We start from the raw sequence: 22,299 nt of genomic DNA, 5'->3' as shown, positions 1-22,299 counted from the left end.
TACCACTGAGCCATCAGGGAAGCCAAATACATGACCTTCAATGAAATAAACATTTTTTTAAAGAGCTGCATCCAAACTGTAGGGAAGAATCAAAGATGTCTGACTCTGCAGTTTTATTTTGTCAAATGAAAAAATAATAATGTTTTGTAGCTTCACTTGATTTAGAGGGTCACCTGAGTCACCCCCCTCTATTTTTTCCCTTCAAAATATAAGTTCTTCAGCTGGGCATTTTCTACTGCAGGGCTTTTGTAGAGAAGGAGCGGGTACTCTATCTCATTAAACCAGTGGGTCAGCACAGCAAGGAAGTGGCAAATTCTTGAACTTAAGGATGCACGTGGAAAACTCTCCCAAATAAAAAGGAGGAGTGTGTGTGTGTGTGTGTGTGTGTGTGTGTGTGTGCATGTGTGTGTGCGTCTGTTACTCACTCAGTCACGTCTGACTCTGCGACCCCATGGATTGTAGCATGCAGGCTCCTCTTTCCATGGGATTCTCCTGGCAAGAATACTGGACTGAGTTGCCATTTCCTTCTACAGGGGATCTTCCCGACCCAGGGATCAAACCCAGGTCTCCCACACTGCAGGAAGATTCTTTACCATCTGAGCTACTAGGGAAGCCCAAAAAGGAAGAATAGTTTGGCTAACTGCCTACTTTGAAAGTTAAACAGCCCACCTGCATCATCAGCATCCCCATGCCTAAATATCACTTCTTTAAACTACACCCTAGTTAGATAGATAGATTAGATAGATAGATAAGACAGACACACAGATAAATAGATGTCTTGGTGGGACAGGCCTGGGACTGGGACACTTTGCTGCAATGCTGGAATGCTTGCACCCTACAAAATACAAAGAAACAATAGGAGACTAAAAATAACTGTGTGCATGTGCAGTTGGGGTGAATTCTTCACTCCCAAAGACACACAAAGACAAAAACAAACTCAGCTGTCATTTCTGAAGAGCCAGGAGCAAAAACTGAGTGCAGAAGCAAAAGTAGGGTACTGAGCGCCCTCTGCACTCAGCACCACAGAAAGGGGGGCAAACGGCCTATGCCACCCCTCCAGCTTGACCCCACCACACACACACACACACACACAAGTAGGGTACTGAGCGCCCTCTGCACTCAGCACCACAGAAAGGGGGGCAAACCGCCTATGCCACGCCTCCAGCTTGACCACACACACACACACACACACACACACACACACACACACACAAAAGTAGGGTACTGAGCGCCCTCTGCACTCAGCACCACAGAAAGGGGGGCAAACCGCCTATACCACCCCTCCAGCTTGACCCCACCCCGACCCTCACCCCAAATAAGGAAGAAGCTCCCTGCTCCAACCCTAACCCTTCTAGGAGCTAGCAAGGGAACTATTGCTTCACACACACACACTCTTCCAGCCAGAGCAGGAGCCCCAGTAAAGTCTTGCCTGAATCTCTCCTCTGCCCTCCACTCAATTTCTGCAGATTGCTGAAGGCCAAGACTGGTCGTACCACGTGGGGGAAGGTGTTTCCAAAGAGCAGTTTTACTTCTTGCACGTGGGAATCTTGATTAACAGTCAAGTCCATGTTGGGGGAGGGGGGGGAGGCGGGACTTGTGCGGGCAGAGATCTTGATGGATTTAAGAGTGAGAAACGGGGAAGATGCCAGCTTTCAAGCCCTCCAGGATTTCCAAAAGACTCCTTAAGGGTTCCAAGTCAGCTCCTCCCACAGACGCCCGTGTGCTCTCAGCTTAGTGGTTCAGCAAACTGCCGCTCAGCGGCCCGAGGCCCGGGGCCGGTTTCCGCGGCCCTAACACTCGCCGAGTCCTGTCCCAGGGCCGGTCACAGGGCTGGGGGACCGCCGCTGCGCACATCCAGAGGCCGGGCGTAATCGGTGCTTTACCTGACTTAGCAACCAGACCACTCAAGCTGCCTCTCTTCCCTCCCTCCGTCCCGTCTAGTTACCGGGGAAAAACCAAAGGGAAACCCGGGAAAAAAGGTTGAGCCGAAGAGCCCAATCCAAATGCATCCTGCAGTGGGGTCTCCGGCCGGAAACCTCCCCGTCCCGGGGCGGCCAGAGGGGAAGGGGCGGGGGCGCAAGAGGCGGGCGGGCGGCGCGGAGGATGCACGCGGGGGTCCTGGGCCTGTCCGCCCTGCTGCTGGCTGCCGAGCAGAGCGCGCGTGAGTGCGGGGCAGGCCATGCTCGCCCCTCCGACCCACCCTGACGCCCGGGGACCCTCACCCGCGCCCCGCCACGGCGGCGGCCTGCACCCCAGCACTGCGCGCCAGTGCTAGCCCGGGGCACCCCGCACCCCAGCCCAGCCCCTCGGGGATCCCTGAGAACGCGTGACCCTCCCGGGGAGGCGTAAATCCCCCGGAGGATGCATGGACCCCCACCCCGCTGCATGCATGGTCCTCCCGGTGCCTGAGACCCCTCCCCTGAGGATGCACAATCCTCCCCCCGACCCTCCACCCCTCGTCCCCAGCGGACGGGCGATCCTCGCTGGGAGTCTGGGAACGTTTGACCCCCGCTTCCCTCCAGAAGGCCTCTCGGTGCTGCGGGGCAGGGCCGCTGCACGCGGGCATGGCGCGCTCTGCTCGCCCCTGCCCGCTCCCTCTCCCGCTTGGGGTCCGGGCGGCGTGGGGAGCGGCTTGGGGCCGGGTTGGGGTGGGACCGAGCTCGACATCCGCGGAGCTCTGGAGGACAGTTCACCTCCTGGCCGGAGGCGGCCGGTTGGGGACCCCCAGGCCGAGTGCTGAGCGCGGTCCCCCAGCCGCGGCGGAGCGAGCGCGGGGAGCGGTTTCGCGCCTTTCCAGTTTGAACGCGTAACTCCTTCGGTGCCGGCGCCGAGACCTCCGCCGCTCCCTGCAGCCGCTTCTTCCTCCGCGGGGTCCCCCCGGATGGCGGATGCGGAGTGGATTTGATGGGGCTCCAGCTTCGAGACACCCAGGGTTCCTCGCCCCTCCCCAGCTCGCTCCATTTTTGAGTGCCGGGCCAAGAACTTGACCCCTGGGATCCAGTTGTCCGCGCCCCCCCCCCGCCCCTTTTTTTAGCGGGGCCCTTATGAACTGGGGTCCGTGCAGTTCCCCTGAGGTTTCTAAGGTGCACAGAGGAGGCGCCAGGCTGAGATCCGCCCCTAAACTTCCGCCCGGGGCCAGCGCCCCCGCTGAGCGGGGCTTACGGTGAGACAGGACCCCAGTCTCAGCACCCACTGCAGGGGGTCCCGCGGACTAGGCTCCTCCTTCCCTCCCAGCCAGGGCTTGGGCTTTCCTCAGATTGGGGAAGCTGTGACTCCTCCTGAGGCTTTTTGCCTGGGGGACCCTGGTTTGCTGTGTGTGCCAGGTGATTAGAGCAGGGGACAGAACCAAGATCAAACCTGTACTTCCTAAAGGAAATCAGCCCTGAGTATTCACTGGAAGGACTGATGCGGAAGCTCCAATACTTCAGCCATGTGATGTGAACAGCTCATTCATTGCAATAGACCCTGATGCTGGGAAAGATTGAAGGCGAGAGGAGAGGAGGGCGAGAGGAGAGGAGGGCGACAGAGGATGAGATGGTTGGATGGCATCCCTGACTCAATGGACATGAGTTTGAGCAGACCCCTGGGAGATAGTGAAGGACAGAGAAGCCTGGTGTGCTGCAGTCCATGGGACCTCAAAGAGTCAGACGGGACTTAGCAACTCAACAACAGCACAGAGCCTGTGGACCAAGAAGGGGCTGCCCAAGCCTGGGCTTCTCAGTCCAGACCTGCAGGGCTCCCGTCTGTTCCCGGGGCTGGTACCCACTTGCTGCTGCAATTCACAGCCTTGTGTGCCCATAAATCTGTGTTAAACTCTAACATTGGGAAACCCAAGCAACCGTCGTATCAAACAATTCCTGTGAGTCCTGAGCACCTACTAGTCCCGGGTACCCATCTCTGCTGTCATTCATCAAGGGAGGGCAGATCCGAAGTAGATTGGTCAAGCTCCTTCCACTACCTGACCCTGTCTTCTTTTTTTTTTTCATTTATTTTTATTAGTTGGAGGCTAATTACTTCACAACATTGCAGTGGGTTTTGTCATACATTGACATGAATCAGCCATTGAGTTACATGTATTCCCCATCCTGATCCCCCCACCCACCTCCCTCTCCACCCGACCCTGTCTTCTTGACACCCTGTCTTCTTGATGTTGCTGTTTAGTCGCTAAGTCATGTCCAACCCTTCTTCCACCCGAGGGACTGCAGCCCACCAGGCCCCTCTGTCCATGGGATTTCCCAGGCAAGAATACTGTCCATGGGATTTCCCAGCCATGTCCTCCTCCAGGGGATCTTCCCAACCCAGGGATTGAACCCATGTCTGTTGCATTGTAGGCAGATTCTTTACCACTGAGCCACCTGGGAAACCTGACCCTTCTAGGATCTTCTGTCCCCAGAGGGAAGGGTTTACATTTTCGAGCACTTGCTAAGTACCCAGGGCTTTGTGCACGCTGCCCTATGCGATCCGGCAGTCTCCTTCTCGGACCATGGTGTCTGACCCTTTGGGTAGCTCTGGCCCTTCCATTCAACCTCATTGCCATCTAGGCTGCTTGTGGGCTCTGCCGGCTCCCGGGCTGGGTCTAGCAAGCAGCTCGGCCAACTCTGGGGATGCAGCGTTGCCCAGGCGCCCCCCGCCCCCTGCCCCCAGCCTCCCGCTAACCCTCTGGTCCTTCCCCTTTGGCCCCCAGGCCTCTGCGCTGTGGTTTACTACTTCACCACAGGCCGGCTCCTCTGCGCCTGGCTGGTCCTGTCAGTGCTACTGCTCGGCTTCTTGGTCCAGGGCCTGAGCTATCTCTGGTTCCGAGAAGATGGACGTCAAGGTGGCTGCTTGCTGCTGGTCCTGCACCTCCTCCAGCTCGGCGTGTGGAAGCGGTAAGAACAAACAGCCCCTCTCACCCCGATGGGTGACTTCACACCTGAGATAGGAGAGTCTTTCCACACATAGGTGTTCCATCTTTCGGGTCACAAACATGCTGGCTTGGGAGAGGCTTCGCATCCATCTCTTTGAACATTTGCTCTGATGCCACTCCCCTCACCCAGTCTAAACTGCCTTGAACATCCTCAGGGGGCTCCTTCCAGAAGGATCTCTGACCCTTCAAAAGCTTTTTCATGACTTGGGCCGAATGCCATGTGCTCTTGTTTCAATTCAGTCGGTCTCACCGTCAGAGCCATAGAAAGTGAGTGGGTTCGGGGCGGTCCATGTGAACCCCACCCCTTCACCCCAGGAGGGGTGGCACAGATTGAAGCAGTGCGGTAGGCTGCATGGTGACATTTGCATTAAGTTTTTATTGCGAGAAGAAACCATTTGCGTGCCAGGGCCAAAGTTTTCCATAAAAGGCAGCCTGGAGAGTGCTCAGCGGGCTGGCCTGTGGGAGATCAGACCAGTGCCGCCCCTTCGCTCAGGGGAACAGGAAGGCCCGAGGGTGGAAGGCTGTCCCAGGAGTGGTATCTAGTCTCGGATCTCAGGCTGTGCTGCTGGGTGTTTTAGGCCCTCAAGCTGTAGCCCAAGGCTTTCTTTAGAGAAACTGAAGTGAGTTTTATGGTATCCCAGCAGACTCTGAGGAGGGAATGAATCTCAAGTTCGAGGCAGAGGGTGCATCTTTTTTTTTTTGGCCTTGCCGCCAGGCAGGTGGGATCTTAGTTCCCTGACCAAGGATTGAACCCTGGGCCCTCTGCAGTGAAAGCCTGGAGTCCTAACTGTTGGACTGCCAGGGAATACCCCAGAGGGTGCTTCTTATAAAGATATCATGCAGCTAGCCAAATTTCACTGGGGTTCTCTGAACTGGAGCCTTCCATCTCTAAAGGCACCAGAAGCATTTCAGCCACACCAATTTAGCCTAATGGTGGGTCGTTGTGTTCAAGCTGTGTGGTTTCTCTGAAAAGATGAGATTCTGACCAGTGGGGAGAGAGCAGAGGTGGCTTTTCCTTCTGGCTCAGGGGGGATTGGAGCCTGTTGTGGGCACTGCTCACATGCGCACATGCTTCTGTCAGCCCAGCTTGGTCTGAAAACCATTAAGGGCTCGAGTCCTTCCGGGGACCACCTGGTAACGTTATAGGCAAAAAGCATGTGACTTCAAAGACAGACCACCTCTTGAAAAAATGAATCAGCTTTCCCCTAAGCAAACATGTCATAGCTCAGAAGAAGATTGAAGTCAGTGCCAGTCACTTGAGAGAAGCTTCCTGAGTAATTGTCAGGTAAGTCTGCCTTCTGGAGTCCTGTGGGGACCCTCCGGCCCACCTGATCCAGTACCTTTCTCAGAAGTGGGACAGGGTCAGGCTCACGTGTCCACTTTCATGCTGCTGTCCAACGCTGACCCCCTACTCATCTTCCCCAAGTCTCTCCAATGATGTCATGAATACTAAATACATTTTAAAAAATGGAAATAAGTGAAGAGAGACATGAAGATTAGAAATTAGGAAAAACAGCTAGTCATCTATATCTCTTCTTATTTTAAAAAGTCAGTTAAGGTGACTTAAAAATATATATCTATATATATATACAATTTAAAAGAACCAAAAAAAAGGCAAGAAGAAAGAAAAGAAGTGAGAACATTCAGGAAGTGGAAGGGAGTGTTGGAAAAGAAGGTAATGGCAAAATGCAGTTACTCGAGGTGAACCACAAATTTGGGTCTGAGTTTTGTTAACATAAGAAGCTCCATGGTATGCAGTTCTGTGTTTAAAAAAAAAAAAAAAATGGAAATCTACTTCCTTCGAAGAAAGCTTTGAAAGTTAAAGTAGAAAACAAATCTATTTCTCATCCTGCAGCCAGCATATCTGGCTTTCACAAAGAAGACACTGGATACTGAATTGTCTTTAAGCAAATCCACGCGGAATTTTGCAATGGACTCCCAATCAGGGTCCGTAAAGAAGCCTCTCAGCAAACTGCAGTTCAGTAAAAGCGCCTGTAGATGGAGCCAAAGCAACTCTGTTTGCGCAATCCTATATAGGGTTAGTTCAGTTCAGTCGCTCAGTCGTGTCTGACTCTGCGACCCCATGGACCGCAGCAAGCCAGGCCTCCCTGTCCATCACCAACTCACGAAGTTTACTCAAATTCATGTCCATTGAGTCGGTGATGCCATCCAGCCATCTCATCCTCTGTCGTCCCCTTCTCCTCCTGCCTTCAATCTTTCCCAGCATCAGGGTCTTCTCAAATGAGTCAGTTCTTCATTCACATCAGGTGGCCAAAGTATTGGAGTTTCAGCTTCAGCATCAGTCCTTCCAATTAATCTTTAGGACTGATTTCCTTTAGGATGGACTGGTTGGATCTCCTTGCAGTCCAAGGGACTCTCAAGAGTCTTCTCCAATGCCACAATTCAAAAGCATCAATTCTTTGGCACTCAGCTTTGTTTATAGACCAACTCTCACATCCATATATGACTACTGGAAAAACCATAGCTTTGATTAGACGGACCTTTTTTAAAAGGGATCCTGTCTCGGATGGTAAAGAATCCGCTTGCAATGCAAGAGACCCAGTTCGATCACTGGGTTTGGAAGATCTGCTGGAGGAAATGGCAACCCACTCCATTTTGTGCCTGGAGAATCCCATGGACAGAGGAGCCGGATGGGCTACAGTCTATGGGGTCGCAAAGAGTCAGACATGACTGAATGACCTAGCACGCAGGCAGCTCTATATAATGCAGAAGACTGGACTAACTACAGAGAAACCAATTAAACAAAAACCTCCTGACATAAAGTAGCTTATAAAAAGTGCAAGGACTAAAACATAAATGTTTTCCTTTTTTTTCTTTTTTCCGGCCACAAGTGGGGTCTCAGTTCCCCCAGCAGGTACAAGGATTGAATCTGTGCCCCCTGCATTGGAGGTGCGGAGTCTTAACCACTGGACTGCCGGGGAAGTTCCATGCGTTTGTTTAAAATTTCAAATAACACTGATAATGTTAAGTCTGACTTTTCAAAAGAAGTTGACATTAGTAACTACTTGTTTAAACAAAGTCAGTTACATTTTTCTGTTTTGTTTTTATATTTCTACTCTAATTCTATACGTTACCAATGAGTAAAAAATGATTTTAAGCCTGTAAATGCGTTTGTAAACTCAGCGTGAGATGATAGAAGAATACCTAATCCATCTCATCCTTAGCCTGTGTTTGGGGTTAAAAATGTTTCTGTAGTAGAAGGGACAAATTATTGCAAAGAAAGTTGATATGAGCTTTAAGGATATGTAAGGCAAGCTTAGTATCGATGGGTATAAATTTAACATTTAAAAGTTTGTAATATACATTCCTATCAATAAGCTCATGAAAAGATGCTCAACTTTACTAACCATTAGGGAAATGCAAATCAAAATCACAATGAGTTACCACCTCATACCCATTAGGATATGGGTATCCTATCCCCCTCACCGCAAAAAAAAAAAAAAACAGAAAATAATGTTAGCAAGGAAAGGATGTGGAGAAATTAGAACACTTGTGTACTGTTGGTGGACATGTAAAATGGTGTAGGCACTGTGGAAAACAGTATAGTAATTCCTCAATTACTTAAACACAGAATTACTGTATAATCCAGCAATTCCACTAATGGGTAAATATCCAAACAAGTTGAAAGCAGTGTCCTGAAGAGATCTTTGTACACCTGTGTTCGTAGCAACATCATTCACAATAGTCAAAACATGAGGCAACCCAAGTGTCTATTAACGGATGAACGGATAAGTAAAGTGTGGTCTGTACATGCAATGGAAAACAGAAGCACGTTCTGTAATATGCTACAACATGGATGAGTCTTGAGGACCTGATACAGTAAGACTCATGTGGGGCTTAGAGTAGCCGAAACCATAGAGAGAGAAGTTAGAATGGTGGTTGCCAGGGCCTGGGGGAGAAGGGACCAAGACTGTGTCACTGGGTGTTCTGGGTATTTAATGCCCACACTGGACTCTCTCCCCAGGACCCCCTCATCTCTCATTTTAGCACGTCTCTCTTCCTGCTTAAAACTTCGCACGTGTGTGTGGCCTTCTTTCCATAACTGAATCTTGGGCTTTGAGAGGTCTTCAGTTTCGTTTGCAGCTGCTACAATCTCCAGCAGGTGGGGCCAGCCCATAATGATGCCTGCCGAATGAATGGGGGCAGCTGGGAGGCTAGGAAGCGGGGCTGGGGTGTCCCCAGGACTGAGGATTCAGGACCCAAAGGGGAGCTACAGGTTTGGCTTCATCTGCTTTCTCTTAACATTCTTTTTGGGTCAGAGATCACAGCTTCAAAGACTCAGTGAGAAATCACTTCACTCCGGGATCCAAATCATGAAAAAGAAAAGCTGTTTTCTCTTGAGCCTCTTTCCTGGGCTCTCGGTACCCTGATTAAGAACATTTCAAAGAGGACCCCCTCCTGTTCTGGCCAAAGAAACGCTGGCCAGAGATCAGAGGGAGAGGGCGTTTGGGGTGACTTGAAAGGCACACCCAGCTCTGGTTCAGGAATGGGTAAATTAAAATGATTTCCAGTTTTTCTTAACGTGGATAGGATTGAAGCTTGCGATTGCTGGTGGACTTGGCAGGCACGCCTGCCCCTGCTGCAGGCAGGTGTAGAGATCACCTTGTTCCTGCTCCTGGGAAGGTGAGGGGGAAATTTCTGTGAAAACCTGAAGTCCTCAGAGCCTGCAGTGACATTTTCATGCATGCATGACTGTCCAGGTGGCACAGGACGGTGGTCCATGGCACCTCTGGTCGGCTTGCATGAAACAGGAACATTTACTGATTTTTTTTTTCTGTTGTGTTGACTCCTTTTCCTGGATGTGAGGAAGGTGGCTGCACCTGGAGGAGCCAGTAATGCCCCTGTGCCCGGGCCAGCCTGGTCTTGCAGACCCCCCAGTAGCCCCCTGCCCTCCCTGCCATCCAACGGGACTGAATTAATTCCCATTGCAAGGGGCTCTGCAGAAGGGCCTCTCCAGTATTCTGGCCTGGGGAATCACACGGACAGAGGAGCCTGGCGGGCCATAGTCCAGGGGGTCACACAGAGTCGGACACGGCTGAGCGACTGACGCCGGAGGCCCCGGGGTCAGGGAGGCAGCTCAGGCTTAGCTCGGGATTTCCCAGGGCTCAGAGACAGCCCCCAGCACACCTGTCTGCTCCCAGCTCCCAACCCAGCGGCCCTTCCATGTGTGGGTAGAGTGAGGTCCGCTGGGCAGGATTCCTGCACTGGGACCAGAAGCGCCACCCTCAGCCTGGAGTCAGGGCTCAGGGGCCTGGGATGCGGATGTGGCGGGCTAGGCCCTAGAAGGCTCTCGGTCTCAAGGTGATACGACAGGAGAGGGGTCCAGCTGAGTCCTCGCAGTGTGGTTCTGAGTCCTGGCCCTCCGCCCTAGGCACTGGGATGCCATGTCCGCCGGCCTCCGGAAGGAAGGGCAGGCCGCCCCCCAGGCCCAGCTGCTGCTGCAGGAGGCGGACCTGGCGGCCCTGCGCCTCCTCGAAGCCCTGCTTCAGGTCGGGCCCCACCTGCTGGTCCAAACATACGTTTTCCTCGCCTCTGACTTCACTGCTCCTCTGCCAGGTGAGTAACTTCCACCCCCGACCGCAGACTGCCTGACTTCTCATCGGGGACAGAAGCGAACACCCTATTTAGCAAACCCTGGCAACCTAAGATGTCCCCTGTTAGGGAGAGCTAGGGCAGCCCAAGCTCACTACGGTGCACAAAAGTGAAAGTGTGAGTCGCTCAGTCATGTCCAACTCTTTGCGACCCCATGAACTATAGCCCTCCAGGCCCCTCTGTCCATGGGATTCTCCAGGCCAGAATACTGGAGTGGGTTGCCATTTCCTTCTCCAGGGGAGCTTCCCAACCCAGGGATTGAATCCAGGTCTCCTATATTGCTAGCAGATTCTTTTACCATCTGAACCACCAGGGGTGTTACCTATGATGCCCAAGGTGACGGTTAAAACTGGCTTTTGTTTGGGGCGATGAGTTCCCAGGGGTTGGACCTGCTTCGTGGGGGTTGGTCCGTGAGAGGGAAGTTGCAGGTGGTGAGAGGACCCTGAAAGCACCTTGGGGAGGCCTGTGCGCCCCTTGGGAGATCAGTGTGTCCGTTTCTCTCGGGACTAACTCTGTGCAGCCTGAGCCTCACCCCTTGAGAGCAGTGGGATCAACAAGTCAGGTGCCAGCAGAGGCGCTGGCACTCAGGCCAGGCCTCGGGGTGTCTCTTCCGGGCCTGGCACCCCCTCATGTTCTAGTCCATGTTTATCTGGTTACACCTCCTCTGTATGGACTGAGGGCTTCCCAAGTGGCACGAGTGATAAAGAATCCACCTGCCGGTGCAGGAGATAGAAGAGACGTGAATTGATCCCTGAGTCAGGAAGACTCCCCTGGAGGAGGGCATGGCCACCCGCTCCAGTATCCGTGCCTGGAGAATCCCATGGACAGAGGAGCCTTTTGAGCTATGGTTCACCAGGGGTTGCAGAGTTGGAGGCAGGTGGACTCGGTAGGTGTGGCTCCCGGCCTCTCGAGCACAGACTCAGTAGTCGTGGTGCTCGGGCTGAGTTGCTCCCTAGCATGTGGGATCGTCTTCCCAGACCAGGGATCAAACCCATGTCTCCTGCATTGGCAGATGGCTTCTTTACCGCAGAGCCACTGGGGAAGCCCCTGGGGCTTTATTTCCTTAAGCGTGAACCCACGGTGGGCCCAGCCCGCCTGGGGGGAGGAGTACCCAGGTCCTTGTTTCTTCTGCACGGAGACAGGCCTGCGTGTTTGCATGGAGGTGGCGATGCCCTCTGTGAAGGCAGGTTCTGTCGGTTAGCGGTCCTAGGGTCCTGGTGGCTCCCGCTTGCCTTCCAGGGGTGAGTGCCCTGTGCTCCTGGACCACGCTCTCCTGGGCCCTGGTGTGCTACGCCCGTTCCCTGCGCTCCGTGAAGCCGGACCACACCTCCACGCCCTGGATGGCCCTCGGCTGCCAGCAGCTCTGGAGGATGGGCATGGTTGGGGCTCGCGTCCTCAGCCTGGTTCTCTTCTTCTGGGCTTACCGCGTCTGGGTGCTGGTTGTCGCAGGTAAGCTGGGCTTCTGTCCCGACCATCTACGGCTGCACGACAAGCAACCCCGGAACTTAATGGCTGGAAAGAACCATTTGTGAGCAATGACCCGGCCTCTGAGGGCCAACCGGGGTTCTCTGGGGGTTCTTGCCTGGAGGGTCCTGGCACTATCCCTGTAGGCTCGCGAGTACCTGGAAACACAGCGGGGCTCCCCTGGGCTGGCTCTTCAGACATCCTGCACCTGGGACCCCTCCATCCTCTCCATGCAGGCGAGGCAGCTGGCTTCAGACGCGGCAGCTGAGAATTCCAAGAGCAAGGGGATGGGAGTGGCCAGTCCTCTTAAATCTGGCCCAGACCTGGATCAACATGGCTTCTGCTGAATTTTGCCCGGCAAAGCGTTGTCGGCCAGCCCAGGTTCAAGAATGTGGAGGGATGCCCTGAGTGTCCCAGGAGAGAGGAACGCACAAAGGCTTACGTGACATAAAACCTGCGAATGTTTTATGTCCCTTGGCTCTCTCCTGGGTTTTTGTCCATCTCCTTGGATGCCGAGTCACACGCAGTCAGAGCAGGAAGGAGGGTTATGGGCCCCGGATTCTGAGTCCCTGCCCCACCCCTCCTGCTTCCCCCAGCCCTGCCCCTCTCTGGGCCCTGACTCCTGGGGCTGCTCTCTGCAGGTGCCCACTGGCTGGTGATGACCTTCTGGCTCGTGGCTCAGCAGAGTGACATCGTGGACAGCACCTGCCGCTGGAGGCTCTTCAACCTGCTCGTGGGGGCCGTGTTCATCCTCTGCTACCTCAACCTCTGGGACAGCCCCTCCAGAAACAGGATGGCAGTGTTCTACACGGCAAGTGATCCTAACTTAACTGTGTACATGGAACGTGGGCGTGCATGTGTGTGTGTGTGCATGTGTGCACTTGTGCATGCATATCTATTAAGAAGAAATAGCTTGATTTTAGGAAAAACTCTAAAAAGAATTAGTCTTAAGCAGAGATGGTGGTCTCTAAAAGTAGCAACCTGATGTCTGTTTCCACGTAGTTACCATAGCGAGGATTGTGGTGTATTTGGTGATGCTTTTCAGCGAACCCATCTGATAAATATAATCACAGTTGTATTCTTTGTCATATACATAACATCCTTGTCAATCAACTCAATTGCTGAGTTATAGCTGTGGTCATAGGTAGTGTGAAAAACACAAAGGTGACATAATGCTTATCTGTAGGCAGCTTCTAGTGCATTAGAGGAAATAAGCTTGTACCCAAATAATAATAAAGAGGCAGAATGTGGACCAATGCCAGCAGAGAAAGCAGTGTCTGAATCTCATAGAATTACCACTTCCTGCTCGGACGACCAGGGACACTTTTGATGAGAAGGAGGAGGTTGAGCTGTATTGCAGAAGGCAAAGAAGAGCCTGGATCAGCCACGTGCTTCAGAGTTGAGGCTTAGGAACCAGGCGGCTTCCATGGGACCCTGGCTCTGTCATTAACTGTTACCAACTGTGACTGAGAACTTAGACTCTCTGGACCTATTTTTTCATCAGCACATCAGGAACTCATCTCTTGGTGTCACTGAGACAATGACTAAGACCGACCTACTTTTCAGGGTCCCTGTGAAGAGTAAATAAAATAATAAACTCGGGCTGAAATAAGCAACCAAGAGTGGCCTTTACCAAAAATAGAAGTTGAGACTTTCAGAGGCGCCGGTGCTCCAGGACAGAGACCGGAGTGAAGGGAAGAGCCGGGGAGGCCGCTCCGGTCCAGGGCAGGTGATGGCATGGTCACCTCCGGGTTTAGGGGAGCCCTGTAAACCTCGCTGACCCCCGAGGCCACAGGCCCACAGAGGACCCATGATACCGGGTGAGTCACGCCAAGCCTCAGTCTCCACATCTGGAAATTGGGAGTAACCAGGCCCCTCACACCATGTGGGCTGAGGGCTGGGTGTGTGGTGAAGCCCACACACACTGTAAATAAAAGAGGGTGAATTTCATCGTCTGTTTGTGGGAGCATCACACTCACGTGCTGGTGTCCAGAGGTGCCCTGAGAAGCAGAACTAAATGAGGAGGCGTTTCACATTTGCTGCTTTTGTCTGCTTTTGTCACGTTCACACCCTCGTCAGCAGATCACGTCCCAGGAGTTTCAGGGGCCATTGTACAAGGAAGGGGGACTTCCCAGGTGGCTCGGTGGGTAAAGAATCCGCCTGCCATGCAGGAGAAGCAAGAGACTCGGACTCAACCCCTGGGTCCCAAAGATCCCCTGAAGGTGGGCATGGCACCCCACTCCAGTGTTACTGTCAGGAGAATCCCACGGACAGAGGGCCTGGCAGGCTCCAGTCCACGGGGTCGCCCAGAGCTGGCCATGGCTGAAGTGAGTGAGCACACACGCACATACGAGGAAGGGAGAAAATGCTTCCTTCTTTCCAGCCATCTTGGTCACTGGACCACTGAGCTCAGAGCGGTCAAGCCGGAGAGGCAGAGGTTAGACACTGCGGAAGTTTCGAATGGGCAGAAGCACAGTGAAGTCTGTGGAAGCCGGGGGGCGCCCAGGGGAGAGTGCTGTGGTCGGTGCTGAGATGGAGGAAAGGCGAGGCACACAGATCCTGGTAAGTCAGCTGCAACAAGGAGCGGGGTCCCGCATGGACTGACCCCTCACCTCCATTCATGCGGAGGCGACTGCACATTTTAAAGGGACAGCGGGTGACAGGGAACACTGTGGTCTCCAGCAAGGTCGGGGAGTGACCGCACACCATCTGGGTCGTTCACACACTTCCCACGTGTTCATGACGGGGGGCAGTGTTAACACACTTTAGAGCTGGGTTTCCCTGGTGACTCAGATGGTAAAGAATTTGCCTGCAGCGTGGGACAGCCGGGTTCAATCCTTGGGTCGGGAAGCTCCCCTGGAGAAGGAACTGGCACCCCGCTCCAGTATTCTTCCCTGGAAAATCCCATGGACAGAGGAGCCTGGCAGGCTATAGTCCATGGGGTTGCAAAGAGTTGGACACGACTGAGGAACTCACACACACGCAGAGCTGGGAAAGTTGTCTCCTGGGATGTTTGCATTTCAGAGGGCCGGTTCTCAGGTCCTGGAGAAGGCAGCTCTGGGTGGTAAAAGACTGACATTTCAGAAAATGTCAAGCAAAGAAACTATGTATAATTGCAGCCTTTCTAAAGTAGCTCTCCTACATGGAGGGGTCTCTCTGCCTTATGACCAGGTTTATTCTGGAACAAACAGTAAGTTCTCCAGGCAGCACCAAGCTTTCTCAGGCAGGAACTTCTTTGGGGCTGGGTCACCACGCTAGGGATGCAGGCTTGAGCTATTAGGAAATATTATTAGTGTTGGCTTCAAACAGTCATTTCTGCTTCCGGTCTGCAGTTTTTATAGGCCAAGAAGAGCATTCAGAGGAGCCCGTCTGAGTCAGGTTTGATCAAGAAGAGCATCTTTGTCAGTGGAAAGTGGTTGCATTCACATCCTGTTGGTTCTCTTTCTCTGGAGGGCCCTGACAAATGCATCCACTAGAAACAGAACCAGTAAGATGTGTCTAGATACGTAAAAGATTTGTTACAGGGATTCTCTCATGCAATTACAGTGCCACCAAGTCCCACAGTCTGCCCTCCACAAGCTGGAGAACCAGGAAGCTGGTGATCATTCAGTTTAGGCCCAAAAGACCATGAGCTCCAGTGTCCAGGGACGGGAGGAGATGGGTGTCTTGGGCAAATATTTGGGGGAAAAAAAATTCTAAAATTGTTATGAAAGTTTGTGAGTCTTGCTGGAATCCAGTGTCACTGTGAGCTCTGCAGACACTTTTAATTATCGCATGGTAAAACTAACATGTGTATACAGTTAACATGAGACTGTGCAACAGATGAAGTAGCAAATAGAAGTCCCTCTCAGCCCCACCCAACTCACCAAAGGGACCCCTGCAGCCTGTGAGCAGTGCCCTTCCGTTTTCTGTGCGTTTCTGCCTCTGCAGACACTTAGCCAGCTGCAGTGAGAACAGGAGGGCCCTTAGCCGGAGAGGCTCGCTCGGCCCTGCCCTGCTGCTAGGGGGGCCCGGTCAGCAGTGGGAGCCCCCAGCCCTGAAGGGGGCTGCAGGAGATCGCGGGTGGGAGCGTGCCCAGGCTGCATGCCCAGCCTGGGCGTGCTGACTCTCCTCTTCTCACAGGTGATGCTGCTCGAAAATATCATCCTCGTGCTGCTGGCGACGGACTTTCTCCAGGGGGCCTCGTGGACCAGCCTGGGGGCTGTCGCAGGCGTCTTGTCTGGATTTCTGATCGGTGAGCCCCAAGGTCGCCTTCGCTGCCCCTCTGTCCCCCACCCCACCTCCCGCAACTTGCTTCTTTGCGGCCAGCTCACCCCAGGGGTAGGAATCGGGGCTCAGAAGCGGCTGGGTGGAGACCAGGGCCGGGCCCTGTGCTGAGGGTGGCCAGGCCGCCACCCCCCCGCCCCGGGCGTGAAGGCCTGGATCAGCCTTTGTCTCCTTCGCTCGGCCGTACCCAGAGCCGCAAGCAGAGCAGGGGCCACCCCAGGGGTGGCCTGCTGGTGAGGCTGGAGGGGCTCAGGCAGAGCCAGGCCGGCTGGCCCTTCCCCCCAGCTTCCGGGGGCAGCAGAACCCCTGACTGTCCAGCGCCCTGGACTAGAGTCTTCAGTGGGGAGGTGGAGCCCAGGCTTGAACGCAGCAGCTCCGGCTTCCATCTTGAGCTGCCTGGATAAACATTTATTGAGTGCCTACTGCATGCCAGTCTGGGGCTGCCACCATGAAACCTGTTAAACAGCAGACTTTCGAGGGAAGTCTGTCTTCACTGAACACACACAGCCCTGAGACTGGCAGGATGGGTTGTGGACGGGGTCAGCTCCCCTTTCTTGGTCTCGGGGGGCTCCTCATAGGAGAAGGGGGACAATACCTCCTGGCCACTGACCGGAGAACTCAGGACACTGGGTGGAAATGGCCTGAGCACATGCCCCCTGCAGAAACAACACTGGGTCACCCTCCATTAGGAGTTCTGACTCCATTCCCCCAGGGATGCTGAGAGCAGGCAAGGGGACGTCTGCTGGGCTCCTTCTAACTGCGCCCTTGCTGCGTTTCCTGGCCCTGCCGAAGCTCACCCCATGCCCCCCACCCCCATGTCAGGCTTCATGCTGTTTATTACGAGCTCCCTGAAACCCGGCACTTGGTCCAGTACAACAGGAAACTGGAAATAACGTGGGAGGATTACTGGAATGCTCTGCTAAATAAATTATTGCCGCAGTCAACACTTCTGATCAAAATAAATGAAGCTGACAACAATGTGGTTCAGATGTTTGTGCACAAAGGAAGTTTTGTTGCTGCTCGTGGAAATTCCTTGATATGGGGGTTTTGATGGGTATGTTTAACCTCTGCTTGGGTCTTGTTTTTGAAATGATTCCTTATCTCTCTCTCCCTTCACTTCGGAATCCATCAATCAGTATGTGGATGGTTGTGTTCTGAGTATTTGACCTGGTTTTCTGAAAGTGAAATTATCTTTTCTACCAAACCTCTCTCTCTGTCTCACACACATGCACATGTACACATAGAGGACTCAGTTGGAGCCTCCTTCAAGGAAGAAGTCATAAAATCTCTAGGACTTGAACTTTGTTCTTACATTTTTTAAGTGTAGGAACATTTGCAGCTTATTGGAACTGTGTATGTGTGTATGTACGTGTATGGATGCGCGTTCAGTCGCTCAGTTGTGTCTGACTCTTTTGCGACCCCGTGGACTATAGCCCACCAGGCTCCTCTGTCCCTGGGATTCTCCAGGCAAGAATACTATAGCGGGTTGCCATTTCCTTCTCCAGGGGATCTTCCCAACCCAAAGATCAAACCTGTGTCTCTTGCATTTCCTGCATTGGCAGGCGGATCCTTTTCTGCTAGCACCACCTGGGAAGCCCTATCAGAGCTGGAACATACATAAATTCCCCCAAACATCCACTTCTGATGCTCCAACAAGAGTCCTGTTTTGGATCCCACTCTACTCAAAACTGGAGAAGCCGGAATTCTGCAAACCACAGGGAGGATGCAGGACTTCAAAGAACGTCACCTTGTGTTTTTTTTTCCCTCTTGTTTTGCAGGCACTGTCTCGCTGGTCATTTACTACAGCTTGCTGCATCCGAAATCCACAGACATCTGGCAGGGCTGTGTACACACGTCCTGTGACCCTACAGAGGGTGATAAAGCAGAAGAAGACTCTTCTCCACAAGCCCCAGGCCCAGCCAGGGAGGGACCGGACAGCCTGGGGACCTGCCCAGAGGAAAGCGATGAGCTCTCAAGCCTGGGGAAGCCCCCCAGCCCACAGTGGGCGCCCCCAGAGGCTGGGCTGGAAAGCCAGACAGCAGGGGAGGCCTCTTTCTTCAGCCACCACCACTGGCTGCTGGTGAAGCTGGCTCTGAAGACAGGGAACGTGTCAAAGATCAACGCAGTCTTTGGAGAAGACGGCCTGGCCCGCTTTTCCTCCCCTGAGTGGGGGTTGAGCCAACACCACAGCAGGCAGAGGACGCCCCCACCCCCGCTGCAGGAGCCCCCTTCATCACCCGAGGACCCTCTAACCTCAGAGGAAGGCTCTGAGTTTCCAGCGGTCCCCAAGGCAGAGGTTGATGAGACCTCAAGTTACCTGTCTTTTGCCAGCGAGAGTCCTGACCCAGCTCCAGCCCAGCAGCTGTCAGCTGCAGGCCGGGAGGGCGGCTCAGAGGAGGGAGCTGGGGCTGCCCTGGGGGCGAGGGGTGCAGGGGGGCCCCCGGGGGGCGGGGGCGGGCAGGCCGGCTCCACGCTGTACTTCAGCGCCACCGCCGAAGGGGCGCTCCCCTCCCCCGGGGAGCCGACGCCCCTCTCCGGGAGGGGTCTGGGGTCGGGCAGCCCAGCCCAGCCAGCCCCCGAGCGCTTTCCCCTCAGCGTGGCCGACATCAGTCCCATCTTGGGCCCCGGAGGACGCTGGCAGCCCGGCGGCCAGGCCCGGAACGGCTCGGGGCTGCGGGGGCAGCGGGAGTCCCCGCGTCGCCCCGTCGCGGCTGGTACCCAGAGGCTGCTGCCCGAGGTGGGCCCCAGGCCCGCGGACGCGCCCTGCCTCACGTCCACCCCCAAGTGCACGCCCCCGGGGACTGCGGCCGCAGGGCGAGGCTGACGGCCGAGGTGGGTTTCCTCCGCTGAGCACGCCAGTGGGTGACCCACGCTGGTCACTTGGGGGGGACTTCCGACACCGCCACCCCTGACTGTGTCACAGCCGCTCTGGACCTCTATCCGCTCAGCCGGAAAACGAGGGAACCGGATTACATTGTTTCTAAGGTCCCCTGCAAGCACCACAGGCCACACATTCGCATAGGAGTCCTCTAACACTGAGAGGGAGGCTAGATAAAGCTTCCTTCACAATCGCCTGCTTCTGGGTAGCCATTCCCTCCTCCAGGGGATCTTCCCTGACCCAGAGATCCAACCTGACTCTCCTGCATTGCAGGCAGATTCCTTACCCTGAGCCATCAGGGAAGCCCCTGACAAACTCTATGATCCTTACTGTGGCTTCCCCAGTAAACTCAAGGGTAAAACCCAGAGTCCTATTTTATTCTTCTGTTAATAACACTTAAGTGGTTATTAATCACTCTTCTTTTAAATGTATTTTAGCTGCATTATTTTATGAAATCCCTTGGAAGCCTCAGGACACCTCAGGCCTCTGTCCCGTAGACGGAGAGTCAGAGAAAAACCAGAGCTGGACAGAGTTGAAATGGTGAAAACAGATTTTATTCAGGAGCTGTTGCCATAGGGGAAGAGGCCTCCGTGTAAAACTGGCTCAACTCTGAACTCAGTGTGGACAAGTGGGGTTTACAGCTGAGGAGCAGGTGGGGCTTAGTGGGTGGAAAATTGTGAAGAGGAAACATCAGGCTTAGAGGGCTTCTGGCTAAACCAGTGTAACAGGATGTGTGCTGAAGGCAGGCCAGGGAGGTCAGATATCCTCCCTGGGCCGGAGGATCTGGTGAATGAGGAGCCCGATTGGGTATGGAAGGTGATTGGATATTGAGGGTGTGGGCTTCTGGTTAGGTTGACTTAGCAGGATTCGTGCTAAAACGGGACAATGCAGAGAGGAACACAGCAGAGGATGTGGCTGGAAAGTTCGGGGGAGCCTGAGCAGTTTGGTCAAAGAGAATCTGTCGGGAGGATGCGGAGAACAGCATCAGTGGCTCCACCGGGACCTCTGGCCTTTCCCCTCCACATTGAAGGCTCAGCAAGAACTGGATGCTCTGTGTGATCTTGAGAAAGCGGTCACTGGAGGGAGATCCTCCTTGTCTGGATCTCCGTGGGCGGGACGCGCAGAGCCCGAGTGTGACGTCTGGAGATGGCACTGCATGTGTCCTCAGGGGAGGACCTCCGGGAGCCAGCTGAGCTTGAGCCAGCAGGTTCCAGACTCCTCACAGTGACAGGGAATGAGGACGAGTCTGAGGAGGCACCGAGGCTGGGGCCGTGATGCGGGGATTTGGAAGGACCTCGGGGAGCTGGTGCTGCTCCGGTTTGGGTGCAGTTCTGTGACCCGGCCCCTCCGTCACGCTCACCTGCAGAGGCTAGACCCGACTGGGAAGGATGCCACACTTGAAAACTGGGCCAGCCTTTGCCCCTTTGGGTAGAAGGGGTGGATCCTGCGAGACGCGCAGTGACGTTGCTTTTTCTCTATCGCCATCTCCAGGTGGCCTCTCTGAAGCTGATAACTTGTGAGACCCTGTGAATGACAGAACTCATGGCCCAGCTGGGAGCATCTGATGAGCTCCCAAATTCAGGACGCTGCTGTCTGCTCCCTGGGAATATCAGTGGTCGCTGCACTGTTTGTTAGGCTAAGTCTCACGTATTGGATATATTCTGTTGATGTTCCTGCTTCAGTGAGTGGCCATCACCCAGAACCTTGAAAGTACAGGCTGCCCCCGGATATTTGCTTGAGGGCGTTTATCTCGGATCTGCTGTCCCACCTGCTTTTCTTGTTTCTTTTAATCCTACCTCACTCCCTTCTCCCTTGAAGCTGTGTAGGAAGCAACGCAAGGACTTGCAGTATCGCCTGCTACCGATTGCCCGCACGTCCCACCAAAGGAGGGAAAGCGGGCTCGGCAGAGGCTGAGGAACTCAGGCTTGGTCTCCACGAATGTTTCTCTGATGGCCGTCCGCTCCTTGCAACAGGCTGTTTTCTTCAGCTGTTTGCCTGGTGAGGCCTGGCTGGCGGACAGCTTATAGCAAGCAGTGAACACCCCTTAGTGGAATTAAATTCTAGATTTTTCTGAAGGACTAGAGATTGTGCCTGTCATAAGCAAAGCCTCTGAATAACCGTTTGGGGAGTGGGTTTTGGTGAAAGCAGTTGCACGTGCCTGCCTTTATCGCTGAGGCCCCCGCTCTTCTGGAGCACAGGTGGTCTCTGTCACGTTCACAGGGGGATCAACCGTCTGATAAGGGGGTGGTGTGCAGCGTTCTAGTTGGAGTCCCGGGAACAAGAGCACCCTAGCTTGCAGGAGGAGGGGGTTGCACCAGCCCCAGGAGGGTCCTCTTGCTGCAGTGGAGCCCTGGGTATGCTATGCCATTGGTGTTGGTAAGGACCAATGCCAACCCACAGCGAGCAGGCTGGAGCAGGCCACAGAGATGAATGCCCCGGGCCCGCTCTCCACCACCACTGCCAGAAAGGGAAGGCAGAGGACGCGAACTCTCCAAAAGTGGGCGCCCCAGCCCAGTGGCTTGGGAGGCCAGCCTGGGGCGGGAGGTGCTGAAAGTAACTGCCCGGTTCCCACCAGCAGTGCTCTCAGCTTCTTTCACAAACTGTAGCACGCTTGCCTTTAAACCAGTCGCTCCTAAGCAGGGACGTGGCCGTTTTAAATGTGTCCTGTTTCTCTGTCTCGAAGCTGGACCTCAGAGCTATAGAATCTACAACAGCAGAAACAACGCACATCCACCAAAGGCTCTGAGCTTACAGAAACAGCTTCTACTCCTACCCCAAAACCTCAGCATTTATAACCCCAAAGATGGGTTTAATACTTGTGTCCCAAGCTGTCTGGTTTTAGAAGTCAAAAGGAGGTTTGACAAGTGTTTCTTCTCGCCCCTGTTCAGAGGTCCCTCATGTTTTGGAATCTTATGTTGGCCATTTTCTTTAAGATTTTCTTTTCGGGGGTGGGGGGGGGGGCGGGATGTGGATGATTTTTAAAGTCTTTATTGAATTTGTTACAATATTGCTTCTGTCTTATGTTTTGGTGTTTCGGCCCCAAGGCATGTGGGGTCTTAGTTCCCTGACCAGGGATCAAACCTGCTTCCCCCCACATTGGAAGGCAAAGTCTTAACCACTGGACTGCCAGGGAAATCCCTGGGGTTGACCATTTTTGCCTAGGCTTTGATTC

General features: G+C 54.0%; 1 protein-coding gene across 4 annotated transcripts; it reads left to right on the top strand.

Annotated features, from left to right (window-relative positions):
- Positions 1-1,810: 1,810 nt before the first annotated feature.
- On the top strand, positions 1,811-22,066 carry XKR5 (XK related 5). 4 transcript variants are annotated; one of them, XM_043454563.1, is made up of 7 exons: positions 1,811-2,161; positions 4,685-4,868; positions 10,299-10,483; positions 11,759-11,968; positions 12,625-12,794; positions 16,106-16,217; positions 18,028-22,066. In XM_043454563.1, the coding sequence occupies exons 1-7, from the start codon at positions 2,104-2,106 to the stop codon at positions 19,071-19,073; spliced, it is 1,965 nt and encodes a 654-aa protein (XP_043310498.1). In that variant the 5' UTR covers positions 1,811-2,103; the 3' UTR covers positions 19,074-22,066. The 4 variants fall into 4 exon arrangements, with proteins under 4 accessions (XP_043310498.1, XP_043310499.1, XP_043310501.1 ...); XM_043454566.1 differs by lacking the exon at positions 1,811-2,161 and adding an exon at positions 2,169-3,163; XM_043454565.1 differs by lacking the exon at positions 1,811-2,161 and adding an exon at positions 3,188-3,859.
- The last annotated feature ends 233 nt before the right edge of the window (positions 22,067-22,299 follow it).

The sequence above is a fragment of the Cervus canadensis genome, chromosome 31, assembly GCF_019320065.1.
Source record: "Cervus canadensis isolate Bull #8, Minnesota chromosome 31, ASM1932006v1, whole genome shotgun sequence".
NCBI classification, from domain to species: domain Eukaryota; kingdom Metazoa; phylum Chordata; class Mammalia; order Artiodactyla; family Cervidae; genus Cervus; species Cervus canadensis.
The sequence above is the reverse complement of the archived record's forward strand: the minus strand, read 5'-3'. Positions and strand labels throughout refer to the sequence as shown.